General features: G+C 30.7%; 1 protein-coding gene across 1 annotated transcript in view; it reads left to right on the forward strand.

Moving 5' to 3' along the window:
* The window catches only part of LOC133196126 (lysosomal acid lipase/cholesteryl ester hydrolase-like), a 34389-nt gene extending 8614 nt beyond the window's left edge, over positions 1-25775 (forward strand). Inside the window, exons 2-9 of the mRNA XM_061332061.1 lie at positions 13573-13726; positions 14582-14699; positions 15418-15613; positions 17741-17984; positions 20781-20936; positions 24837-24908; positions 25214-25285; positions 25507-25775. Of these exons, the coding sequence (XP_061188045.1) occupies positions 13573-13726; positions 14582-14699; positions 15418-15613; positions 17741-17984; positions 20781-20936; positions 24837-24908; positions 25214-25285; positions 25507-25746 (1252 nt within the window). The 3' untranslated portion in view covers positions 25747-25775. The remainder of the gene's footprint in view (positions 1-13572; positions 13727-14581; positions 14700-15417; positions 15614-17740; positions 17985-20780; positions 20937-24836; positions 24909-25213; positions 25286-25506) is intronic.
* Positions 25776-26000: the final 225 nt, after the last annotated feature.

Genomic DNA, 26000 nt, shown 5'->3' on the forward strand with positions numbered 1-26000 from the left:
TTCAATTTCTTGGGGTGAGGTGGGGTGGGTATCCTACTCTGAAATAGAATGCTATATCCCCTAGAGTAAATTTTCTCCCCAGGCCGCTATATTTATTTCTCCAAAAGGATATTTTTGCAAAGCGAAGCGAAACTTCTCTTTCGAATAATGATGTCTCTCCCTCTGCATGTCTGTACTAACAAAATTTGTTTTTGTTTATTTTGTTTGGATTTTTTTCTTCTGCCTTCTCGAATGAAGAACTGCCCCAATCAAATGCCCACGAGATGGTACATGGGAACCATTAACAATATAAATCTTAGAGTTTTCTTACCCCTTAAAAATCCTTTCCTACACACCGACCTATATTTGAATTACTTGTTCGTTAGAAGGCAAATAAATGAAGCCTGATAAACTCCAGTTAGAATTATCAAATCTTGAGACCCCTGCTTCATTAGAGACTGGCCGGATTAGACAACATTCCGGAATATTTAAACAACCGAATTCGCTGAAAAGATCAAAGAATGTACATGATATGAGGAAAGATTTTTAAACACACAACATCCAGGATAGACAAATTTTACTGTATAACCACTCTGCTACGGGTTGAGTCTTAAGAGTTTTTATACTGATTGATTTTACAATTTCTTTTGAGAGCTAAAACTTTTTCGTTTAGACTCTATGAGACTCCAAGATTTGAAATATATTTTTAGAATTTATAATAAAATTCAATAATTTATGAACTGAAAACACTCATTTTCCATTAAAAACCAATTGTCTTTCATGAACTTTTAGCTAATTGTCCCTGTGGTTTATAATGGCCCAGACTATTACAATTTAGATTTTATATGGTGGGGGGGGGGATCCTAGAAAGAAGGGAAATTTGGCCCTAGAGTGTGATCCCCGTGGATGAAATCCTACTCTAGAGTACAAATTCCGAGGGGAAAGCTTGCTAGGGGTGAAATCCTACTCTATTATAACGTCTTTAAAGAGAAAAATACTGATCTGAATATCCGAATCTAAAGCTTGGGAAAACTGCAATTGGGATGAGCATTGAAAACATTCTAGTAGAACATGATAGACAATCACATTTTAATGACCAAGACGCTTTAATGAAATGTCATTGGTTTTAAAATCAACATATACTTCAACTTGAAACTGTAGTGAATTTTTAGTATCCTCAAATAATAAAATTTAAAGAAATCCGTTTTGATTACAATGTTATGCTTCAGTGCATGTGTAAGAACATCACAAACATATAATAATTACCAATCCAAAGAGAAATGGTGTTTTGTTATAAATAAATAAATACATAAAAAAGAAGAAAAAAAAATCAACTAAACATGTTTTCTAAATATCTTGTTCAGAGAAAGGAGTACATGCATCGTCATTCTAATATCTAAACGCATATGTAAATAAAGCATATTTCTAAATATTAAGTCATTTATTATAATTTTGTTTTAAGTTTAAATATGTTCTAATATATAAAGCTTTGAACGATGTCACCTTTAATAAATGAATTGTTAACTAAGTGCCTTCCTAATTTGAAATATATAACTTTACTACATTATTACAGACATTTAAGATTCTATTTCCCTAAAATCCATAATAGAATTAAAATTAAAAAAAAATGAATTGATAAGTTGTTATGATTGTTTTGACGTGGGTTTTGCAAAAAACAATCAAGCAAAAAAAAAAAAAAACAAAAAAAACCACACACACACACACACACACACAAAACAATCAAATAAACAAACACACAGATCAAACATATACTAATATATATATATATATATATATATATATATATATATATATATATATATATATATATATATATATATATATATATATATATATATATATATATATATATATATATATATATATATATATAAATAAAATATATGACGTAATTTGCAGATATATAGGACTTTCATACTTTTATGCTACATTTGACTAAACAGTCACAAAATTTTACTAAAGTCAATAACATCAAGACGTAAGACTTTTCAACACTTTGTACAACCATTTCCCACGATAATAAAAGTCCAGACTTTTTAACATCATAGAAAGCTGCTCTATTAATAATAATGGAACTCGTAAATATATTACTGTGTCGATCATTGGTCATTTGCAAAATTATTTTCTTAAAGAACATTCTGAAAGTATACAAAATTACTCTGCAGTTGAAATTTAAAAGATGCTTGAGTTTCTGATTGACAATATCTAAGAAGTTTTTGGAGATTAGGTTTTCCAACAATCTGTTGGAATGCCCATGGGTACCAATTGCGCCCCCCTTGTTAGCAGACCTATTTTGCATTCATATGAAACAAAATTTATTTAAAAACTTCTGCAAAAGAAGAAAACACTTGCTGTTGCATTAAACTCGACATTTAGATACCGGTATATCGACGATGTATTATCAATTAACAATTTTTACATCCATGAGCTTGGAATAAAAGATACCACAGAGTCTGACACATCTGTTTCATATTTCAATTTTATTTTACTAGAAAAAGTTTAATGGTAACCTAACAACAAAGCTGTATGATAAACGGGATGACTTCAATTTTTTAATCTTCATCTTCCCTTACTTTTGTAGCAATATACCCTTATCACCTGCATATGGGGTTTTTGTCTCCCAGTTGATTCGATACGCAAGAACGTGCTCTACGTATGAACAATTTCTAAAACGAGGCAAGCTATTGACAAACAAGTTGATGAAACAAGGATATCAAAAGTCTCATTTAAAGCCATGGGTAAAAAGAGCAAAACTAGAAACTAAATACATGTAAATCGTATACGGTACCAATTTGGCAGCTCTGTTAAGGCTTCATAAAGGGGGCGGGGCCTAATTTATACGGAAAAGTTTACTGTGACATCACACAAATATAGCAATTCCTCACAATAACAGAAAATGAAATAATTTGCGAATCTAAACTGCATAAGAGTAATGAACTACATCAAAACTTACCACTGCATTCTTTTTTGTCGCTAGTTAAATCCCACACAGCAAGATATAAACAAGTCACTGATCGCAATGCACTTGTCGACATGACGTCATCATGGTGAAGTTTGACGCATTTTATGTGCAGTGAGAGGCGGATCAAGTAATTTTTTCACAGTGAAAAATGCATGGTATTATTAAACAGAATATTTTTTGAAAATCTCAGGTAGACCATTTATACAAATCTGAAACGTTTGTTTAGTGCCATTATTTAAAAAATATCGAGAGAATGTATTGAATTAATTCTACCGTGTTTTTGTCTACAGGGTGTGCATGTTTCACGCCGAGGTGCCTCATTAAACGCGTTTTCGCAAGGGCATACACTTAATAGATCTTGACCATTTTTTGAATACACATAATGGACATATTCCTTAACTTGAAAAGTGCTGCTGCTTTCCTGAAATCGATAGCATAACTTAACAAATACATGATATACTTGGTAAAGGTTACACATATTTCGACATTAGCAAGATAACTTGAAATTTAAACTAATAAAATGCGAATTCTATTTAAAGCAGCAGCACTTTCCATAAACTATAAGTTATGTAGAAACAATCTATTACTTTAATTTTTAATTTTAACTAGGGTATGCCCTTGCGATATTGAAATTTGTTTGTGACCTACATACAGTACACATTTCATGCATTATCACGTGACTATCAAATAACGTGACCAAACCAAATTCAGTACAGAGCGGGGTATACAATGTTATTTCAAAGAATGTTAAAGTCAAAAGATAATATAGTATCTTTACAAAATTAAAATTCATTTCAAAAAGATATGTATTTATGCACGTTTATATTCTGTTGATTTCTTCGAAGTACGCCTTAACAGTGCTGCATTTGATGCACCAGATGCGTATTTCGACAAATAATGTCTCTTCAGTGATGCTCATGCCGAAACGATAGAAATCCGAAATATTTAAATAAAAAATTTTGAAGAGCTGAAAAAAGGTAGGTGCCAAAGACTGGAGCCAAATACGTCAAAGGATCAGAGCTATGTACGAGGGAAATAATCCTTAATTTTGAAATAAATTTCTAAACTTTACCACAGCAATTGAATATATATCCGTATTTTCAAGCTAGTACCGAAGTAAATTTATTCCCGTTTTTCTCAGCAAGATATATTCTTTTGTAAAACTTTTGACCTGTATTGTGACTTCACATGATTAAAAAAAAGGGATACACAAAAAATGAAAAGCATGACATATGAATTTTGAAACGTGATCTTTGTAATTGAGAATAGATTTTTGATATCTATGGGGTAAATAACTAGCATTGTTTAACTGCTCCCTCTATTAAGTCGAAAATTTCAAAATACTGAATAATCTATATGCTGATAGGTAATTACAAACATATTGGAGAATAATTCACATTTCATCGAATTCAAACACCCGCGAATGTACAAAAAGCGAAAATATACATCAGCTAACTTAACACCTACACGAGTGGTATTGAAGTCAATTGACTTAACTTAATTTGTGTTTTTTTTAAATATATATAAATCCTTATAAATAGGGTATTGCCTATCAATGATAAATTATAATCCTTCATAGAAATTTCAAATTCTGGAGAGAAAGTCGAGATAAAGAAAGGTACAGACCAAGATTTGATCTCATCAAATTATTTAACTACTAACCTGAGTACAAGATCGACTGAATTTTTTGCAAATCTTCGTTTGAAGCAATGTAACATACAAATGTTTTTTGTTGAAAGATGCTTGATTTTTTGTACTCTTTCAGATTCATGACAAAGAATTAGTCATATCATTATGATATTAATGACGAACACTTTGCCATTCAACATTAAGAATTTCAAAGTTCACTCTAGAAATAAGAACAGTAATAATAAAGGTCTTTAGTTTGAATATCATAGGGAAATAAATTTGGTGGGGTTTTCAGTACAATTTTTTTTTATGTATATGAAAAAATAAAATATTCACGTTAGGTTCCATTCTTGACACTTGAAAGTACCAGAGTAACATATTGATTATTACTGTTATTACTATTTCTTTTCTGCAGTGAAATGGTCCCCGCTAACACCATAAGTTACTTAAATTATAAATGTTTCGCTGTAGGTCAAACATAATGTAGGTCATTAGGTTTATGTGTTAGTCTAACCATTATTTTGCCGTCGTTCATTGTCAATTTTTAGAATAGATAACATGTACTTCTAAAAAAATACAGTTACATGATTAATCTTGCTTGCACGATTTTTGCTAATTATCTGAAAATTGCTAGCTATGCCCAAAAGGCAAGATACATGTCTGTTCTAAAGTTTTGTTGTAAGTTAGAACATAAAATCAAAAGGCATTTTTCCTTCATGTGCTACATGAAGAAATCTCAGAACATCGGGCCCTTTTTTACCATGAAAGTAGATTCATTTCCTTTTAATAAGAGGAAAATGTAGATTAAATTATGAAAGTTATTATCTAAGATTTAGATCGATTATAACAATTTGTCATTTAGTCATCTGAGTTTGCCTCACCAAATAGGCATGAAAATTTTTTTTAATTTGTCAATATGTCTTCTTACTCTTTGTAGTCATAACACAGTGTAGAGTGTTTTTGTTAGATGTCCAAGATTGAGGGAATTGAAAAGAGATGCGTTTTCTGACATTCCTTATTTCAGAAGAATTAGATAAAGGACTTTTCATTCGGTATATTTATGTAAACGATTTTTCCTCAAGATGTCAAATTAATTCTGTGAAGGTTTAAAAAAATAAAATGCATTTCAAATAAATGATCAATTCTATATTTTCCATGAGTCTGAGTCTTGGATCCTCATATATGAATTTTATGATTGATTATGGGTTTAAATATTCATAATCGTCATGTAAGCAAATTGATTTAACATCCAAAAGAAACAAAATTGTAAAGCATATTTTCAACATGTACTCCCTAGGTCTCAAGGGAGCGGAGAACAGGAATGAAAGAAATGAAGATAACTAACAGTGATCGATCTCTTAAAAAAACCCATAAATAAATGAATACAAATGAGTAAACAGGGAAAAACACGGTCTTTTGAGAACACCAGAGGTGGGATCAGATGCCTGCAAGAAAGCGTCTCCTGTTGACTGTTCTCATCAGCCATGATCCCTCTGTATTGATCAGGTAAAAGGGATTAATCCGTATATTAAAGAATTGGCCTAACAAAGCCAGTTAAAAGTCATCAATGATCATTTTAACGACCATAGAATTTGCTAAATGCTTACTTTAAACTTTTGTTTCCTTTTATCGAGTGATTCTATGTCATAAAAATAGTCAAAAAACATGCCAAAATGTCAAAAAATGTAGAAAGCACCCAAGTACAAGCGTCTTACCCCCCCCCCCCCAAATCTTTTTTAAAAAGATAGCAACAAACCAACTTAGTTACTCGGGTGCCCACAAAGTATATAGCACTGTGGCAGAAATTGGATTCCATAGAGGAGACTTTCTCCAAAATATTGTCACTATTACAGTACTTAGACATTATAAATATTTTTTATCGAACTGAAAATTTCCTAGAGACTTCATGTTACTTTCATTATCTTTTTTTTTAATTTAAGAATTCATGACTTCTTTTTCATGACTTCCCATGCCGTGTTCATCATTGTTTAAGTAATTGTAGTGAGAGCTAAAACTACTCATGCATATTTTTTTCTTTTTTCCTCTCGTTTATTTTTCAGCACAAATTATTCTTAAGCTCGATGATAATGCTAATTTTCTTACTTCGAGGTTCACCACATTAAGAATACTCTAAGTTTGTGTCAAATGTTACATGTATATAAATTACGTTTAAATATAAGTTGTGGCTTTATTTGACACTTATTATCCATAACATCTATAAATTGAATTTTCTTGTCAAATATTTTAAACACGAATGAATGTAAATTAAACCTCAGACTTATTTATATTTTTGTAACACTCCTTTCGGAATGTCAATACTTACTGAATTAATTAGTTTAATTGATTAACTGTTGTTTATTCCATGCATTTAATAAACATTATCAATTTGATCTTGTTCAGCTTTGCTAAATCAAAGAATACATTGCTCAATCGTATTTTAATATCGTGAATAACCTAAAAATTTACCTTGTCTATAAAATATTTATCTGAAAGAAAAAAAAAAACACATTAAAATATAATATATTATTCTCATCATTATAAATAGATACACAGAGGATTATTATACTATATATAGAAAATTTTAACAGCACATAAGGTGAATCTCTTACCCAATACGCACTTAAACGTACATGTAAAAAGTGTAAATGTTTGTATTTTCAATACGAATGTGTAAGTTTTATCTTTTTCTTTTTCGAAAAATATATAGGATTCCCAGTGATTTGTGGTTGTATATGATTTTTATCCAACTCGTTTTGTGTGTGTTTGTGTGTCTTTTTTATCCCCGAGCCTTGGCGAGGGGAAAACACACAACAAAAATCATATCCAACCACAAATCATTGGAAATTTTTTTTATCACACGTTTTATACATAGCCATCACCGTTTTACACTTTTTATATATGAATCCACATTATTTTACTTTATCACTTTCGCGGAAAAACCATTGTGACGTCACAATACTGGTATATAATTTAAAAATAATATCTAATAAGTGATACCCACGGGATAAAGGAGTAAACATGTGATTAAAAAATTACGATTATATATATATGTATTTAGCACAAAATCCCAAATTTTAATCTTTTGAAAGCAATTACTCTCAAGAGGAAGTAAGCTTTTGATTGTTTATGTTTTGAATTACTTGATGGGATTTTTTTATTTCTTTTGTATTTGCTTTTTCCATGTGAACTGGATAGTGGGTTTTAGCTTTAGGAATATTTTTGGTAGATATTTTTTATTTCTTCCTATTACATGTTTGGATTGTTGATCAAGATTTATTTGATCAATAAAATACATTTTCAACATACATACTGTTTGTGTTGTGTGGAGGTAAAGTAAGGAGGAGGCATAAACATTATAATGAAATATACGGAACTGACAGAAGATGTTTCAAAAAACAATTGTTTATTGAGACACCTGATATAAGAATTTTGTAGTAATAACTTGGATTACAGAATAACCAAATCTTTTTCATGCAACGCATAAATACATATATAAATGTATTTAATAAATGTATATAAATTTTACATAATTTTTTCCTGAAAATTTTAAGCTGAGCAGAACACGTGTTTGGCTGTTTGTTTTTTAAATGAACATAATATTTAAATTTATTCATACGAAGTCTTTCTAATTTATTATCCAAAAGATATTAAAAAGATATAAATACATGTACAATGAAAACAAATTCATGACCTATTAAACTTCTTTCACCAAGACTAATTTAATTTTTGATACATGTATTCTTTTCGGAGACAAATTAATTAATTATGTTAAAAAGGGTTAATCAAATTCACACTTCTTTTCAAGAGTGATATATTCAAGTAAGTCAAAAGGATCTGTTTGTTATTAAAATTTTATTGTTCACAATATTTATTCTGAATTGTTTATAAATAATCAAACATTAAATAGCATTTAAAAGATAAATGCGAATATGATCATTTTTTTTAAAAACAAAATAGAAATCTCTGAATTATTTTTATTTTGATTCGTCATGGTGAAATAACATAACTGTGTAAACAAATTGATGAAAAGCATGAGCTCTGTCCCTACAAATCACGAAAAATTGAATAATTGGCGGCCTATACCCTTTACACATCGCAATGAGAAAGAAAAGAAGTTAGAATTACAAAACGCAAACTCAGTTCAGCAATAACAAAACATACATGCATTTCAAAAGAATTACGCAGGATGCCATGTGAAAGAAATATTTTTTTTTCAAGGCGATATGTCATATTCCGTCGAACAAACTCAAAGATTTGAAAAGAACAAAACATATTAAAACTCAATATTTTTTTTGTATAAGATATACCATACCATGAGCAAAAAACAAATTATTTTTATGGAAACCGAAAAAAAATATTTGGAATAAGTTGTTAATTAATTGTAACATTTGACTCACAACTATGTTTTTGGATAATTATTCAAACTATGTTCATAATATTTTCACAACAGACGGATGACGTTTTTCAATCCTACCCACTTCCTTAGAATTTGTGGCTATTTTATTAATCAATTTATTACTGGTGGAACATGAGTAGGAATAGGAATATTCATATTCAAAATGTTTTGCCAAATGCTTGATTTTTAGTGCATTATTTGCATTGAAATAAGCAGCAATAAATAAAAATAAATAATTTTAAATTATACTTACTGTGGCCTTCACCTCGATATTTAGATATATCGACGACGTATTATCAATTAACAATAGTTACTTTCATTCATATGTCGACTCGATATATCCCAGTGACTTGAAATAAAAAAAATACCTTAGAGGCTGACACATCTGTTTCATATTTGGATATTTTACTAGATGAAGACGTTAATGGTAATCTAGCAACAAAACTTTATGATATACTGATAACTTCAGCTTCCCTTGCTTATGTAGCAATATACCCTTATCACCTGAATATAGGGTTAATATGACCCAGTTGATTTGATAAGCAAGAGCATGATCCACGTACGAACAATTTCTAAAACGAGGCAAGCTTCTGACAAACAAGTTGATGAAACAAGGATATCAACAGTCTCGTTTAAAGTCATCATTTCGCAAGTTCTTTGGTTGATAGAATGACCTTGTCAGAAAATACAATCTATCATTAAGTCGAATGCTGACTGACGTTTTTCATACTAATTGTTAGGCCAAATATTTACACACTGAATTTTCTACGCATTTTCCTGTTTGCACGATCATGACAATGAACACATGGCGGGTGTGACCGCTTACTCCTTGATACCACCTTTAGTGTTTTTTATAGGTCTGTGTTTGCTCGTTCCTTATTTGTATTGTTTCAATGGACTTTTGAGCTTGATGAATGTCCGTTATCTCCATATTTCATTAAATACATATCTTTATCATTTATACTTTAAATTGGTTATAGGTTATATCTAAAAATAAAATTAAAATGTTACGGCATTCTTTTTATATTCCAGAATGCGTAATTTTGAATTGAAGCTATTTTTCAAATTATTTTCTGAGAAAATGCTGGAAGAAAGAATGTAAATGAATTAAACTGACTAGGAGAAGATGTACAATGTCCTGTAGACAAGATTAATTGTTACGGCGTAAATCTCATGTGTGACATTCCACACATTCTTTATCTCCTATATCATGACCAGTTTAATAACGATTCATTTTGATATAGAATCTGTTTATAAAATTTAAATATAAATACCAAACCATACCAAGACGGAAAATGAGACGATTTGTAAGTTTCATTTAAAAATTACAAAACATTTACATTCGAAAAAGATATTTTATTAACATGATTACAGCTATGTAAATTAGTTCTTTAAAATTATATGTTTACTTTTAATTTCAGATTATGTTGAAAAGATGACTTCGCAGATATTCTTAAATTTCGTAAATGAGAATAAGAATTTAAAAGAAAATTGGAATTTAATTTACATTTTTGTTTGTAAATAGTTCCATATCAAAATCATCGTTTTTAGTATTTAAATTCAATATGAATACGAACTCATTATAAGAATTTTCGTTACAACTGCATTAAGATACACCCCTGAATATCCCAAGTAATTCATACCCTTGAATATCCCAAATGCATACAAGGGGTGCTAAGAACATCATTACTTTGATATGAAATGTAAGATATATATACATACTTTTATATATATATATATATATATATATATATATATATATATATATATATATATATATATATATATATATATATATATATATATATATATATATATATATATATATATATATATAGTATATGTAATTACATTACACAAAGTCATAATGTAAATCAAATTCCAAATTTCATTTAAATTCTAATTCTCATTTACGAAATTTAACACATATCAGTACTAGACCCAACCTAAAGAGAGAAACATTTCATGCGTTAAGTTGTCTTGTTCTATTTGAATAACGAAGAAGATGATAAAGCAAAGAGATGTTAAATTTCATTTTAATTCATTTTAAATTTGAAAAAAAAAACATTTACGGCGTTTTTTCAAAAATGCTTATTATAATATTTAACAAAAGTTTTTTCTGTTATTCAGCTCATTCAAATTATAATGTAATATAATGTACGTAATGTATATCAAATTAATAGATTCATTGGTATTTTCTTGGTAAGAAATCGTTTTGAAATATCACAAATAACGTCATTGTTGCTTGAGTCAGAAAACCCTAAATTTTGAAAAATCATACCTTAACATTAGGCATCTTTTATATAGAATATGTGGTTTTCAATATGACTAAATTTGATTTTCGAAAATGTAATATAAATTGAAAATGATAATGAAGGGAAAGCATTATTATATTTTGAAAATTAAATTTGTATTCTTAGACAATCTACAGTTTTTATTTTCACAACTTTTTATATACAGATTTATCCAAATGAGCAAGTACATGTGTTTGTTTATTTTGATGTGACATACCAACATTACAAATAGGATAATAAAATTTAAGTTGCGTATAAATTATTGACACGCTGCTTCAAAGACATATGAGGCATTAAAAGAATTTATTTTGCACAAATTTAAAAAATACATGGTTATTTCTCAATTTATATACAATGACATCTTAAATTAATAATTACCACCAGTACAATTTAAATGTTATTTTGTAGATAAAGAAACTGTTTTAGCTATTGTATTGATATTATTCTTAAAACAGTTTAAATATAAGTTCAACGATTTGTTGTTTTCTATAGATCTTTAAGATACAAATTTACCAAAACCACTGATTACTTACCTTTCAAGGAACACTCCATTCAAAACCATGTTTTTATATACCTGGAAAATTATAGAATTAATTCATGGAAATATTTACATAATTTTAGGAAGTTACACATATAGATATATGACAGATACAAGCCATATTTTATCTGAGCAGTTTAACCGCTTTCTTGACATTCTGATATTAATATTTTTGGCATCTCCCTCACGCGTTACTTTTCTCTATTGTTAAAAAAAGTCGGTGCACCTCTGCTGTTTATTTGAAAAAGAGGAGTCTAAAAAATCTAGATTTTAAGAAAAAAAAAATTTCTAAAATGATAAAAATTTGGGGGATTATTGTTTTACTTCATAAAACACATCCTATACACACATTAAAATCAATGATAAAATGTACCCAAAGTTTTCAATGTTAGCATCTATTTACATTCATATTATCCATATTCTAATCATGGATTGTCAAAATGTTATTCTGCATAATGTAACCCATTTTGATTAAATACTTAGTAAGATTAAAAAATGTTTTGTGACGTGCAAAATTATGAGACAAATGAAAAAAAGGGTTTTGAATGAATGACTTATATAGGTATAATTAGGTACATGTATAATTTAGAGTGAAAATACGCTGCGGTATGCTTATTTATCTTCTATTTTAATTTTTTTTAACAGGTTAAACAGAACTTCAACGAGAGAAAATGATATATTTATAATGCGTAAGTCTAATAATGTTGATATTGACGCAAATTTGAACTTAATGCGTGGCTGTTGATTCTTCAACGAAAAATAGCAAAATAAGAAGGTTATAAAAATCGAGTAAGTCAATGATTTTGCCATTTTTAAAAGTATAATGCTTTTTTTCTAAAGAAAAATTAAAGTTTGGAGCTATAAAAAGTATGTTATTAATTGTGAAAAAAAGAAATTCTGTGATTCTTCAGAAAGAGCAAGACTTCATCATGAGCCATTTTAAGGAAAAAAACTATTTATGAATAGAGTGTACTCAATGTAAACATTGTATATAATGCCATATTTTTCTTTTAAGCCATTACATAAATAATAGCAGAGAAAATATAAACCTTATTTGTGCTCTGAAAGGTAATCATAAAGCTTGTATTTTCTCTAACTTTATTCCATTGTAATATGAATTTATCAAAAAACTTTAATGATTATATACATATTTACCACTGGGATTGCCTCCATGTACCATAAACAAATTATGTAAGAGATGAAATCTTCTAGAAATACTTTTAAAAAGTTATACTCTTCCTCCTCGATCATTTTTTTTCTATTTTCACATTCATGACAGAAGAGTTTTAATTTATTGCTGCTTTGATTTTTCACAAAATTACATTCTATCTAACCACAAAGACGATAATGATATCTTATGTTTAATATATACATACTCTTCTTATTTGCATAATTATGTTCGTTGAAGAGTCTCCACACTAGGTTCAAATTAGACTCAAATCCGTAAATGAACTGATGATGCTAAATTACAGTTACTAGTAATCGTCTTCGATCACCAAAATTTTTAGCGTAAACTTCATTATACAGATAAAAATTCTAAAGTCGGTGTATTCATTATGTTTCTAAATTTAACTTTTCCATCATTTAAAATATTAATCTTTATGTAAGTTCACGTATCGGGTTTGTCAAGTAACACAGAGATATTAATGATTATGAGGATAATACACTAAGTACAGTTTGAATAAAGCAGACAAACAAGATAACATATTATATCTTATGCATGTAGATAAAATTGTATGATCCTTGTTAAAAGTTGTAAGCTGACGATTATAACAAACATGATTTATAGAACTGTTATTTTACTGATTTTGTTTAATATTGTTTCAAGTTCTCCAGTTTTGGTGGATAATTTTGAGATTCCAAAGCAAAATGGAGTTAATGTCGATCCTGATGAATTGCGAAACGTGGTAAGTTCCCTGCTGGTTACAAGAACGTGGTCATATATGAAAAGGATAAAGTTTACTGCAAGTCTTGAAGCATGCATTTCAAATTTCAAAATCGTGTTTAACGTATTAAGGAATATTTCAGCTTCTTAAATTCCCTACACCTTACAAAAATTTAAAACAATCCATCATATTAAAATAAAATCGTGTTTAACATTTGGAGGAATATAAGCTTCTTATGTACACCTTTGAACATTTAATTTTAAAGAATTATAGTGAACATATAGAGAATTTTTTTTATGACGTTAAACATGTCATACATGTATTATCAATATACATGAAAATGATGTTCATGTATATTTATGAAATACATTTACTTGACTATACAAAATAATTCGAACTTAAACAAAATGTGTTCTAGATCCAGCATTAGAATTTGAACACATTTACTGCAGTTTCCTTCCGTTGTTTTATTGGTTTTGACATAGCTATCTGTGTGTAACTGTCACAAAATCGTCCCTGGCTATTAACTTCGGAACCCTTGACTGGAATGAATTCAAACTTTAAAATGTTACCAAGAAACAGATAAAATTATTTGACTTATGTGTTAGATACTTTTCCCATCTACACAGAATGATGCAAAAACCTTCAGAAATCTCAGAAATCAGAAATCTCAAATCATCAATAATTGTATCTTACAAACAGGATTCCAAAAACACATATAGAATTAATCAAGAGTAAAAAAATAATGGAATGCTATATGAACAAATATCAGATGTAAAGCTTTGCTACTGGTGTCATAGCAGTTTGGTAATTGATAAATGTTTATGTATATTTAGTAAGTCCTCAGTGTGTTAAGTAATTTGGTTTAAATTTCAGACACAGCTAATTACAAGTAAAGGATATCCATGCGAACAGCACTACGTAATAACCAAAGATGGTTATATATTAAGTCTTCAGCGAATTCCATACGGCAAGAAGTCCTCAAATTTGAAAGGTTATTTCAGTCCCTATTATTTTTCATCCATTTGGTTGTCAATGTCTATTGTAGTAGAGTAACTTGTATTGTAAACCTGTGTACACAATCCGGTTATTGTATTTGTTTTAATTCATTTATTTAATATGTAACCTTGTATATTTCAGAAGACGTATGTCACGTACCTATTTATATCGAGTATATTAATTACTCGTATCAATCAACCTCGAGCTCAATCTTTGGAAATAATTTGAAATAATTAATGTTCACAATGCATGCTCACCAAAGCCGTCTGTTACATAAATGACTTGAGAAATGTGGTCAATTTCTTTTGAAAATATAAACAAAGATTTTCTAGGTTTTCTCTTTCCTGTTTGACTTATTCTTGTGTTCACATAATCAAAATTAATGTGTATCAACCGATACAGTATATGTAACGATAACGAGAAGCGGATATAAAAGATCAGACTGGATTTTCAGCTTACTCAAGTGGTGTATTTTTTCGAGAAATTATTAGTTTGACACTTGAGATTCTTTTCCCTGTGTACCACTTACAATATTAAAGCTACGTAGATTTCCTTAACAATGCTTTATGAAATATATTTTTTCCATTTGAAAATCTTTAGTTCCGATGAAACAAGGTAAATTAATCTCGACTTTAGTCAGGATAATCAGACGACATTTTTTATTGCAATCACTCATTTTAAATTGTTGTTAAACACGTCCATATATATATCAGAAAAACCTGCAATACTCTTACAACATGGCCTCCTTTCCTGTTCCTCTTGTTGGGTGGAGAACCTAGCCAATGAAAGCCTCGGTTTCATGCTAGCTGATGCAGGCGTTGACGTCTGGCTCGGCAACAACAGGGGCAACAAATATTCAAGGGGACATGTCAACCTCAGTCCAAATGACCCACGCTTCTGGAAATTCAGGTAACAGTACAAGTATTGCCATACGAAGAAGCAAAGTGTCTGTAAGAAACTTAAATAAGTCGAATGTTGATTTTTATCACTTTTTTACGCTCTATATTGTCATTTCTAACAAATAAAAGGACTGGTTTAAAATCTTCACCTAAAATGCCTTTTGTTCGATATAAATTGTACCAAAAATATATATAGATCAAAGTGATGATTGACTGTCCAGAATGAGATGAAAGGTATCATTGCAGTTGGAAATGAATTAAAATGTAAATTCAAACGGTAGAATGTCTTGTTCTTTGTATCACGTTATAAATTTTGAATTTACTAGGTGGGGGTAAATGCAAAATTTACAACATGGTATCTAGTTATCATGTTGTAAATTTTGCATTTACCTCCACCTAGTAAATTCGAAATTTACAACATGATATTTGTTTTCAAAATAATTGTAAAATAGTGACGTAATAAGTCGCCAATCTTTCTGATATGTCTTGGTTGACTTTCTGCACATAATAGCCCTTGTAATATACAACTGACGCCATGACTTGCGGCTCACTGTACGTAGTAAGAGGAAGAAATAATTCTTGCGTGAGCGTTACAGTATATGACATATGAGCGTCTTGCTTTAATTACACTTATACACTAGAGAGCTCTTTAGCTTAGTGAATAAAATGTCATTCAATTCAGCCTAATAATTCGCTTTAATGTTATCTTAAATGATTTGAATTAGACATAACTGTTGCTCGTTTGAAAGAAGGCCACAGACCGTTTATGTTATTACCTCGACCTAGTTCTGACACATTTTTATGCGCTCAGACAGTGCAGTCTTTATTTTTCTAGCGATTATTAATCAATATTTATTGCAGAGAAAAAGTTTTCTAAAAAGATCTTCCTGATCTTCAGAATGGAATACAGAGAAGGAAATATTAATTTTTCTAAAATGCAACTCTAAACTATCATGGTTTTACTTCTTTAGTGGGTCAAAAGATGCTATTTTGTACAAAATGTTCAGTAAATTACCAAGTGTACTCGGTGTGTATATTTGTGTATAGAATGTATCTTGGAATTTGTCAGCAAGCTCCATTTCTTGTTTTTGTTCCTTTGTTTCATACCAATTGTTAGGATTTTGTTTTTATACTGAATTTGACTATGGAATGTTCCGCCTACCTGATCAATATATACGTCTCACGGCGGGTGTGACCGGTCAACAGGGGATGCTTACTCCTCCTTGACACCTAATCCCGCTTCTGGAATTTCCAGAGGTCCGTGTTTTATGCCCTCTTCACAGATTTGTATTGTTTATAGATTTTTTTTTGAGATCGATTGTTGTTTGTTATCTTCACCTTTTTTTTTTTATTCTGATCTCATTTTCCCCTTTATAGCAATAAACAGAAAATTAGAGAATGAGAAAACGAACAATACTGAAACACAGAAGGGAATTCTGAAAAATGTAATGGAAGACGTATTCCTATAATATTTAGAATAGTTGATAAAGAAGAGACAAAAAGATTTAGAACACATATGATGCATTACATTTTTTTAATAAATATCATAACATCTCGGACCTTCAGAATCTGAATCAAGGGCGGTTACAATGACCTTGGCCTTTGCGATGTGATAATGAATGAGTATCCCGACAAAGCACGTTTTCCATAGTTTTTTTTTCTATACTAATGGACAACAAGTGTGCGAAAAATTCTGTTTATTGTGCTGTGAAAAACGAAAAGCTAGTCAATATTATTCAAAACACAGACATTGAATCATATATTAAACTGAAATATATATATATATATATACACACATCTTGTTTTAGTTTATCATAATGAAGCCTTAATCTTAGAATATTTTGGGTTCATTGACGAAGAAAAAAGACTTTGAATACAATATCTCATTTTATAACATAATTTTTGAGTTTTATGTACACCATTGTTCTAGCAGCCTTGACAGAGTCCTTCTAGACACGATCATATTCTAGATTTAGATTACTGACACAAAGAAAAACATCTGCCGTTTTGATTTTAGATGACTGCACCCAAATAACAGAATATCAATTTCAAACCGCAAAGACATTAACTTCAAAGCGTCATGAATTAAACCAATTCTTAGAAAGAAAACAATTTTTACACTTTTCTTTAATTGTAGCTGGGACGAAATGGCAAAATACGACCTTCCTGCAATGATTGACTATATCTTACAACAAACAGGAAACACTGAAATGTATTATGCCGGGCATTCTCAGGGAACTGAACAAGCCTTTGCCGGGTTCAGCCAAGATATTGAACTTGGAAAAAAGGTTAAAACTTTCTTTGCCCTTGCTCCAGTGGCGAATCTCTCAGGATGTGAAAGCCCGATTCGGTTTTTAGCACCAATTGCAAAAGATTACGAGGTAATAAAATCTTTTTTGCACGGAATGCTGAATAAATCTTAGCTATATTCTTAAATGGCAAACAAGGATGTTCATCCCTTCGGTTCTTTTTGCCTCCATTTCAGTCACTTAAAATCCTCAGAAAAATCTTAATTAGTCAATAACATTTTTAAGATTAATTATTGCGGCTAATATTTTTGGCCAAATGAATCATTTTGGTGTTCAACCCTATTTGTAAAGAATATATGCAATGAAGTTGCTCTCATGAAAAGAAAATTTATAAATGAATGATATAAGTAAACCACTAAAAATATACATACTTAAGGTCCCAGTATGTAGCATGAAGTATGGAGATAACGAACAGTAATCAAATCGGGAGCAAAGCAAACACGGACCTCTAAAAATAAATCAGAGGTATGATTGGGTACCATCGAGGAGTAAGCATAAAGAATAATTACACACTAAAAATTATTTACACAAATGTACACAATATAGTTTATTCAAAACCCCCTTTCTTCACAAGGTTCCTTGAAAATTTTAAAAGGAACAAGAAGATTGTAAGTTGTTTATTGACGACAAAGGCATGAATTTTAAATGGACATCTTTATTAGTGCGTTGCACAACTCACAGTCATTCTGCAGTCCTTCCATCTACCCATCCCTTCAAAAACAATAATGAGGAAGTGCAAATAAATGTGAGTACAAAAATTATTCGACGCGCATTTTGAAATTATAATACCGTCAAGAATATTAAGGAACGTACGCATCACATCATACGTATTTGGATTGTTTCACTACTGACTCTGGATGGTAGGTTATGGATTGTATAAAAAAAACTTCTATTACAGTAAATGAAATTAAACAAGCATTCTAAGAGTATTGCATTAGCAATACTAGTCCCCTACTGGTAAGTGTAATCTGGTTCCCATCAAAATTTAAAATGTTGTAATTCCGTCAAAAAAATCATTGAAGCGGAACGTAATACAAACTTAATTTGTAACTCATCAAGATACACTTACATACCAAAATCAGCTCAATATCTGCAAGCGTTTAGAAAAAAAGTGCGGAAAACCCTTGAAAATTAAAAAGGTTGTAATTCCCTAAAAAATCAATGAAGCGGAACGAAATTCAAACTTGATCTGTAACTTATTAATATACACTCACATACCAAAAATCAGCTCAATATCTGCAAGCATTTAGGAAAAAAGTGCGGAAAACCAAGTGGGACAGACTGACACACAGACAGAGGGACAGCTAGACGGACGGACAGACTCCGAGGAAACCTATAGTCCCCTCCGGTTTCACCGGTAGGGGACTAACAAGCGAACACTGCACAGGTACAAGTGCATTAGCCTTTGTAGGAATTTGAAAATCTGAAGGATGAAATGATGTTCAAATGTGTACAAGACTTCAAATTTACGCACTTATTTCTGCGTCCTTTCGTTACAATTTGCGGCACCCAATTCTTATCCGCAACTCCTCCTATACCTTCTTACCCACAACTTCCCCTATTCCACTGAATAAATTTATTGACACTTTCACAGAATCTTTATTACACATTGTCATTATGCACCTTCTACTTATGTTTTGATCGCACAAATATTTGTGCTTTTCCATAGCAAAGATGGACTTCGCTTTTATACTCATATGGGAGCAGGGGATATCATTTGGTGAGCTCAACTGCTCAAAATTGGTGTAAAGAGAATGTTCTGAATATATTACCTTTTCATAATCATTTTATACCCTTGAAAAGTAGGAGGTATATAGTGATGGGGATGTCCGTTTATACATCCTTCCTTTCCTTCATTACACTTGTTGGTAGTCGCCTCTTAATCTTATCCCCAACTCCTCTTGCACTACTGAATGCAGTTAAATGAAACTTTCAGAAAATCTTAATTACATACATTTTGTGGCATCGCGCAACTCCTGTTTTACCTTTTGATCGGACACATATTTGGGGTTTACTTTTTTTAGAAATCGGATTTATACAACCAAAAAAAAAAAAAAAATGAAATTATCACCAATCATTAAATCACAGATTTAATATATATACATATTGCATATAAAACTCTTGTTTAAATTCATTTGTAAGATATGAATTTTGCATGGACAAAATGAAAAAATTCTTACGAGTACCTCTTCCTTACTGAGTGATAAATATTGTTTAGCATTAGAAGTAACTGTTCTCTACTGGGTGATTTATATCGTTCAGCATTGGAAACTTTGAACTTTTAATGAGGTACATGGTGAACATTCACTGTCCTGATATTTATATCTCTCTGATGCTTTTCAGAATAAAAAATAATATAGGTTCAGAATCATAATTTACGTGTTATAAATAAGTTTTGTTTGACGTTTTGTCACGTATTGATATATTTCAATGGAAATCAACAACACTTTGTGCAATTAACCTTATTTAAAATCAGAACATGCATAATTAGACAAATTTGGCGTGTAGAAAATTTCATAAACAATCCCTTTATCCTTCATGATTGCTCATAAATTTAAACATATGATGTACCTATCCTATGTTATCATCCTCTCATGATATAAAATAAAGTAAATAATAGAATTTATCATTTAAAAGTGCATAAGTCTCGTGTGTACGGTGCAATGCCAAATTTATGTGTACGCACTAGAGTACGTGGATATTGGAAGCTTGGTATATAATTAAAACCTCAGTACAAAGTGCATCATTTACTAGCATTCTAGGCATTAATTGTAAATTTCAGTAAACAATGTATGATTTTATCCTAAATTTAGTCTAAAACAAATATACAAAGTGAAATTTTTACATCAGTGAAACATATCGTTTCAGATTCTTTCCGATCTGCTTGGCAAAGATGAATTTCTGCCGAACAAAGGACTATTTACCCTCTTTGCTCAGGATAGCTGCAAACGCAAGACCATTGAAATCATATGTGAGAATATCTTGTTTCTTCTCGGTGGATACGATTCTGCTCAGTTCAACATAGTAAGTAGTCAACTCAAAAATTTAAAAACCAGACAAAACACAAATGAGAATTCCCTTTAGCATTGTTTCACGATAGTGATAAAGTATTGAATATTTCCTAATGAACACGAAGAAAGAGATGAAAATATGCTATATACTAGTGCAGGACTTATCAGATATAATTGTAAGAAATATGACATTTCATTAAATGCCATATTGGCCCGCGACCAATTTCAGGACAGTACCAATTCTGACACAAGTCACTCAAACTCGATAGCACTCAAAAAAAAAAAAAAAAAAAAAAAAAAAAAAAAAAAAAGAATTGGTTTTTAATATTTGAGAGCAAACAAAAATAATGAAAAAGTTGAAGACATAAGACTTCACAGTAAGTTTCGACAGCTTGCATGTAATATTTGTTCTAAAAACAGATACATTAATATTCACAATCTAAATGACAGTAAATTATGTCAGAATTTAGGCATGTGACATATTCCTTTCAAACAAGATATTAAAAAAAAATTTACTGCTTTCTTTCTATTAGATTTTTTCATTCAAAATGAATCATTTTTAATGAAAAATTGCTGCAAAGTGGACAGTTAGTCAGAAAATATAACCTTTACAAGAGTGTCTAAAAATAGGTTCTGTACTGTGAGATATGCTGAGAAAGACAGTAATAACAAACTAAGAACTTAATTTTATGATAAACGTGATGGTTTTAACTTTTCTGTCAACTTCCCTTAAGAAGCAATATACATTTGTCACCTGCATATGGTGTTCATATCTCCCAGTTTATTAGACACGCAAAAGCATGTTCTGCGTACAAACAAGTTCTACACCGAGGCAGGTTACTGACAAATAAGTTGTTGCTACAAGGGTATCAACAATCTTATTAATGTCAACATTTCACAAATTCTATGGACAATACAATGACCTTCTTGACAATTACAACTTGTCGTTGGTTGGATGCTGACTGACGTATTTAATAAAATTTGTAGACTATTATTTTCATACTGAATCGACCGGTCACGGAAGCCTAGTAATAGGGCATTTGTTTCATAATCAAGAGGCCTGGGTTCGATTTTCGTTCTTCGCGTCAAATCTATGACATAAACATAGGTGGTGACTATTCCTTCGCCAAGCGCCCGGCACTAGAAGTGATAGTCACGGGTCTTTCGGATGAGACCTTATGAAATATGTGGAGATAACGAACAGTATTCGAGCTCAAAAGTCCATTAAACATTACAAAATAGGAGCAGAGTAAACACGGACCTCTAAGACATCAGAGGTGGGATCAGGTGCCCTGGAGGAGTGAGCATCCCCTGCCGACCAGTCGCACCCCCCGTGTGCTCCTTGTCATGATCGGGAAATAACGGGAAAATCCATCGACAATTCAGTGTGTAAATAATGGTCTAACAATTAGTATGAAAATAGTCAGTCAGCATTTGACTGAATGAAAGATTGTATTTGCTGACAAGGTCATTGTATCGACCATAGAACTTACGAAATGATGACTTTAAACGAAACTGCTGATATTCTTGTTTCATTAACTTGTTTGTCAATGACTTACCTCGTTTTCGAAATTGTTCATACGTAGAGCATGCTCTGGCGTATCGAATCAACTGAGATATATAAACTCCTTATGCAGGTGATAAGGGTATATTGCTGCATAAGTAAGGGAAGTTGACGATTGAAAAGTTAAAGTCATCATGTTTATCATAAAGCTTTGTTGTTAGATTACCATAAATGTCTTTTTCTAATAAAATATCCAAATATGAAACAGATGTGTCAAACTCTGTGGTATCTTTTATCTCAAGTTCACCGGGATATATCATCTCGACATAAGAATGGAAATAGCCATTGTTAATTGACAATACGTCGTCGATGTATCTAAATGTCGAGTTGAAGGCCACAGCAAGTGTTTTCTTCTTTTCACGTAAAAGATTTTGAACAAATTCTGCTTCATATGAATACAAAAATAAATCTGCTAATAACGGGGCTCAATTGGTACCCATGGGAATTCCAATAGATCGTTGGAAGACCTGGTCTCCAAAAACCACGTAGATATTGTCAATCAGAAACTCGTGCATCTTTTTAATGTCAACTTCAGAGTACTTGTGTGTAAAATCAGATTGTTTTTTAACAAAGTAACTTGCAAATGACCAATGACAGGGTAATTAAATTTACGAGTTCCATTTTTATTGAAAAAGCAGCTGTCAACCATGTCAGAAATTCTGGACTTTAATTTATCGTGGGGAATAGTTGTATATAAAGTTGAAAAGTCGTAAGTTTTTATGTTGTTGATTTTGGTAAAATTTTGTGATTTCAAATGTTCCAACAGTTCCTTGGAATTTTTTAGTATCCACATCATAAACAAAGAGTGTAAAGGAAACTGCTGAAATCCTTGTATCATCAAATTATTTGTCAATAAATTGCCTCGTTTTAGAAAATTATGCGCTAGCGTATCCAATTAACTGTGAGACATAAACTCTATATACAGTTGATTATAATATATTGCTACATAAATAAGGGAAGTTGGCGTTAGAAAGTTGAGTTGTTAGTTTGCCATCAAATATTCAAATATTAAATAGATGTTTTAGACTCTGTGGTGTCTTTCCGAGTTTAATGGATATATCGAATCAAAGTAGGAATAAAAATGAATATACGATATAATTGTTAATTGATAAAATGTTGTCGATATATCAATATGTTTGAATTGAAGGCCACAGCAAGAAACTTTTTCTACAGAATAAATTCTGCTTCATAGGAATACAAAAAAACAGGTCTGCTAATAACGGGGCACAGATAGTACCCATGAGAATTCCAAAAGATTGCTGGAAGACCGGACTCCAAAAACCACATAGATATTTTCAGTTAGAAACTCAACCGTCTTTCGTTTCATATCAGTTCCGGAGTACTTTTGTGTTGAATATAATTTTTATAGAAAACAGGTAGATGAGAAGTCTTTTGCTCTGAACGTTTTTACGTGGAAGCCAGGTGTTCAAAAAGCCCCGATTAGCATGTCTTGGTAGCAGAAGCATTTTGGCAGCTGCGATGTCTCACAGATTGGCTGTTGACACTGGGTAGGACTTGAGGAAGGTCACCATCCGAACAGAGTTATTGGGAGAATGAGAAAATAATAGATTGATGTGAAGAACCTTAAAACATTTGCTTGGTTCCTGTTTTGTGACAGAGCTAACAATTAATCATTTGTCGTTTAATGCTTTTAGGTGGACTATGGTTTCCTTTCTTCTGTTTCCTTATTTTCTATGTGACAGGGGTATTTAGTTAACCTATTGTTCTGAGTTACCTTGTTTTATAAACAACAGTTTTGACGTCATGCAGCGCATGTGCTCTATCTTGTTAGACCTATTTTATATATACGAGTTTGTCTTCAACTGCCTAAAACAGGATCAAGAGAGATAACTCTTGAATACTACGTATCACATCAGTTAACTAGTAATTTACCAATTAGGCAAGCCCTTTAATTATTTATTAGAAAAAATAAGATTACCATACACCAACCTTTTGAAACAAAGTATAATTCCAAGATTAATTGTTGTGTATTCAAAAATGGCAAAAGAGAGTGGCAAATGGCAAACATCAGTTATGAAATAAAATAACGAATTATATACCGAAATTTATTTTAAATTTTATTTTCTCATCCATACATAGTATGAATTCATGATACTGGAATAAATGATTTTTCATTTTGAGTTTCGTAAAAAATTCAAAGTAGAAATATTACAATTGGCTGAGAAATTTTTGAATGAGTGGTTGACTTATACTTGCATATTGATTGAATATCAAAAATAACTAAAATAAGCATGCATTCGATTAAGAATATGTTTCTTAAACTACTCAATTGAGGAAGGTATGTTTGATATCTGTTTCATTTCGTTTCTTTTATTACTTTTTTCCCAGTCTCGTATACCTGTGTACGTAAGAGATCACCCGGCCGGGACGTCAGTGCAGAATATTGTCCACTATAGTCAGGTTAGATTAGAGTTATCGTTCGTTAATTTTGATTTGGAGTAGCAGTCCGTCTTTCATAGCAAAGTTTGAATTCTGTTATTCAAACTTTTTAGATCAATATTCCTGCTCCGCCATATCATTTTCTCTGCTTATATAAATTATTTTAATTTGATTAAATGTCCCTAGGCAAATTTTTCTTTAATAAAAGCAAAAATTGTGGGATGTGCTTTGAATTTATTTAAGAAGGAAATTGAAAAACATTAGATGTGCTCATTAGCTACGCAAGAGTATATCCATTTATAGTTTTTAAAAAAAATCATTTACAGGCCGTTTTGTATGGCAATTTTCTGATGTATGATTATGGTTCTGCTGCAGAAAATATGAAACATTATAATCAGGTAGACTTTACTTCAGATAATAATTTAACATTTTTTTTAAAATGAGATGTTAAAGAATGCGCAAATGTATTCTTAATTCTATTATGTATTTTATGAAAAGTGGATTTAACGAGTGAATGAGTATAATACCGGTATTGTTTACCACATCTTGCATAGATAAAGACACCTAAATGACATTGATGCTATATGTATCATAAAATTGTATGAATATCTTTCTTAAGACGACACCTCCATTGTATGACGTCACAAACATGGAGACACCGGTAGCCATTTTTTCTGGAGGACATGACTGGTTGGCAGATCCTACAGATGTGAAGAGTCTGCTCCCACAACTGAAAAACGTCAGATCAAATAAAAACATACCCGAATGGGAACATCTCGACTTCATCTGGGGCCTAGATGCTCCAACAAAATGCTACAATGATATCATTAATATGATTAAAAGTGATGCTGAATCTTAACAGTGTGAGAATCATACCAATATGATTTTAACATTCAAATTTAAAACAAATTGTAAAACTTTTTGGTGATAATAATACACAGAATTTAAAAAAAAGAAAATGTGAGTACCTTGCAAGCCACTTGTCATAATTACAAGTTCTTGATATGTGTAAGGCTTATGCTTAAATTTGTATTTACGAAGAATATTAGATTATCTTTTTCTGATTTGTTGTTTCACGATACGTAACGAATTTCATACAGGAAAATGTCCGTC

The sequence above is a fragment of the Saccostrea echinata genome, unplaced genomic scaffold (genome assembly GCF_033153115.1).
Source record: "Saccostrea echinata isolate AGI-Se365-2 ecotype Australia unplaced genomic scaffold, CSIRO_AGI_Sech_v1 ptg000030l, whole genome shotgun sequence".
NCBI lineage: Eukaryota > Metazoa > Mollusca > Bivalvia > Ostreida > Ostreidae > Saccostrea > Saccostrea echinata.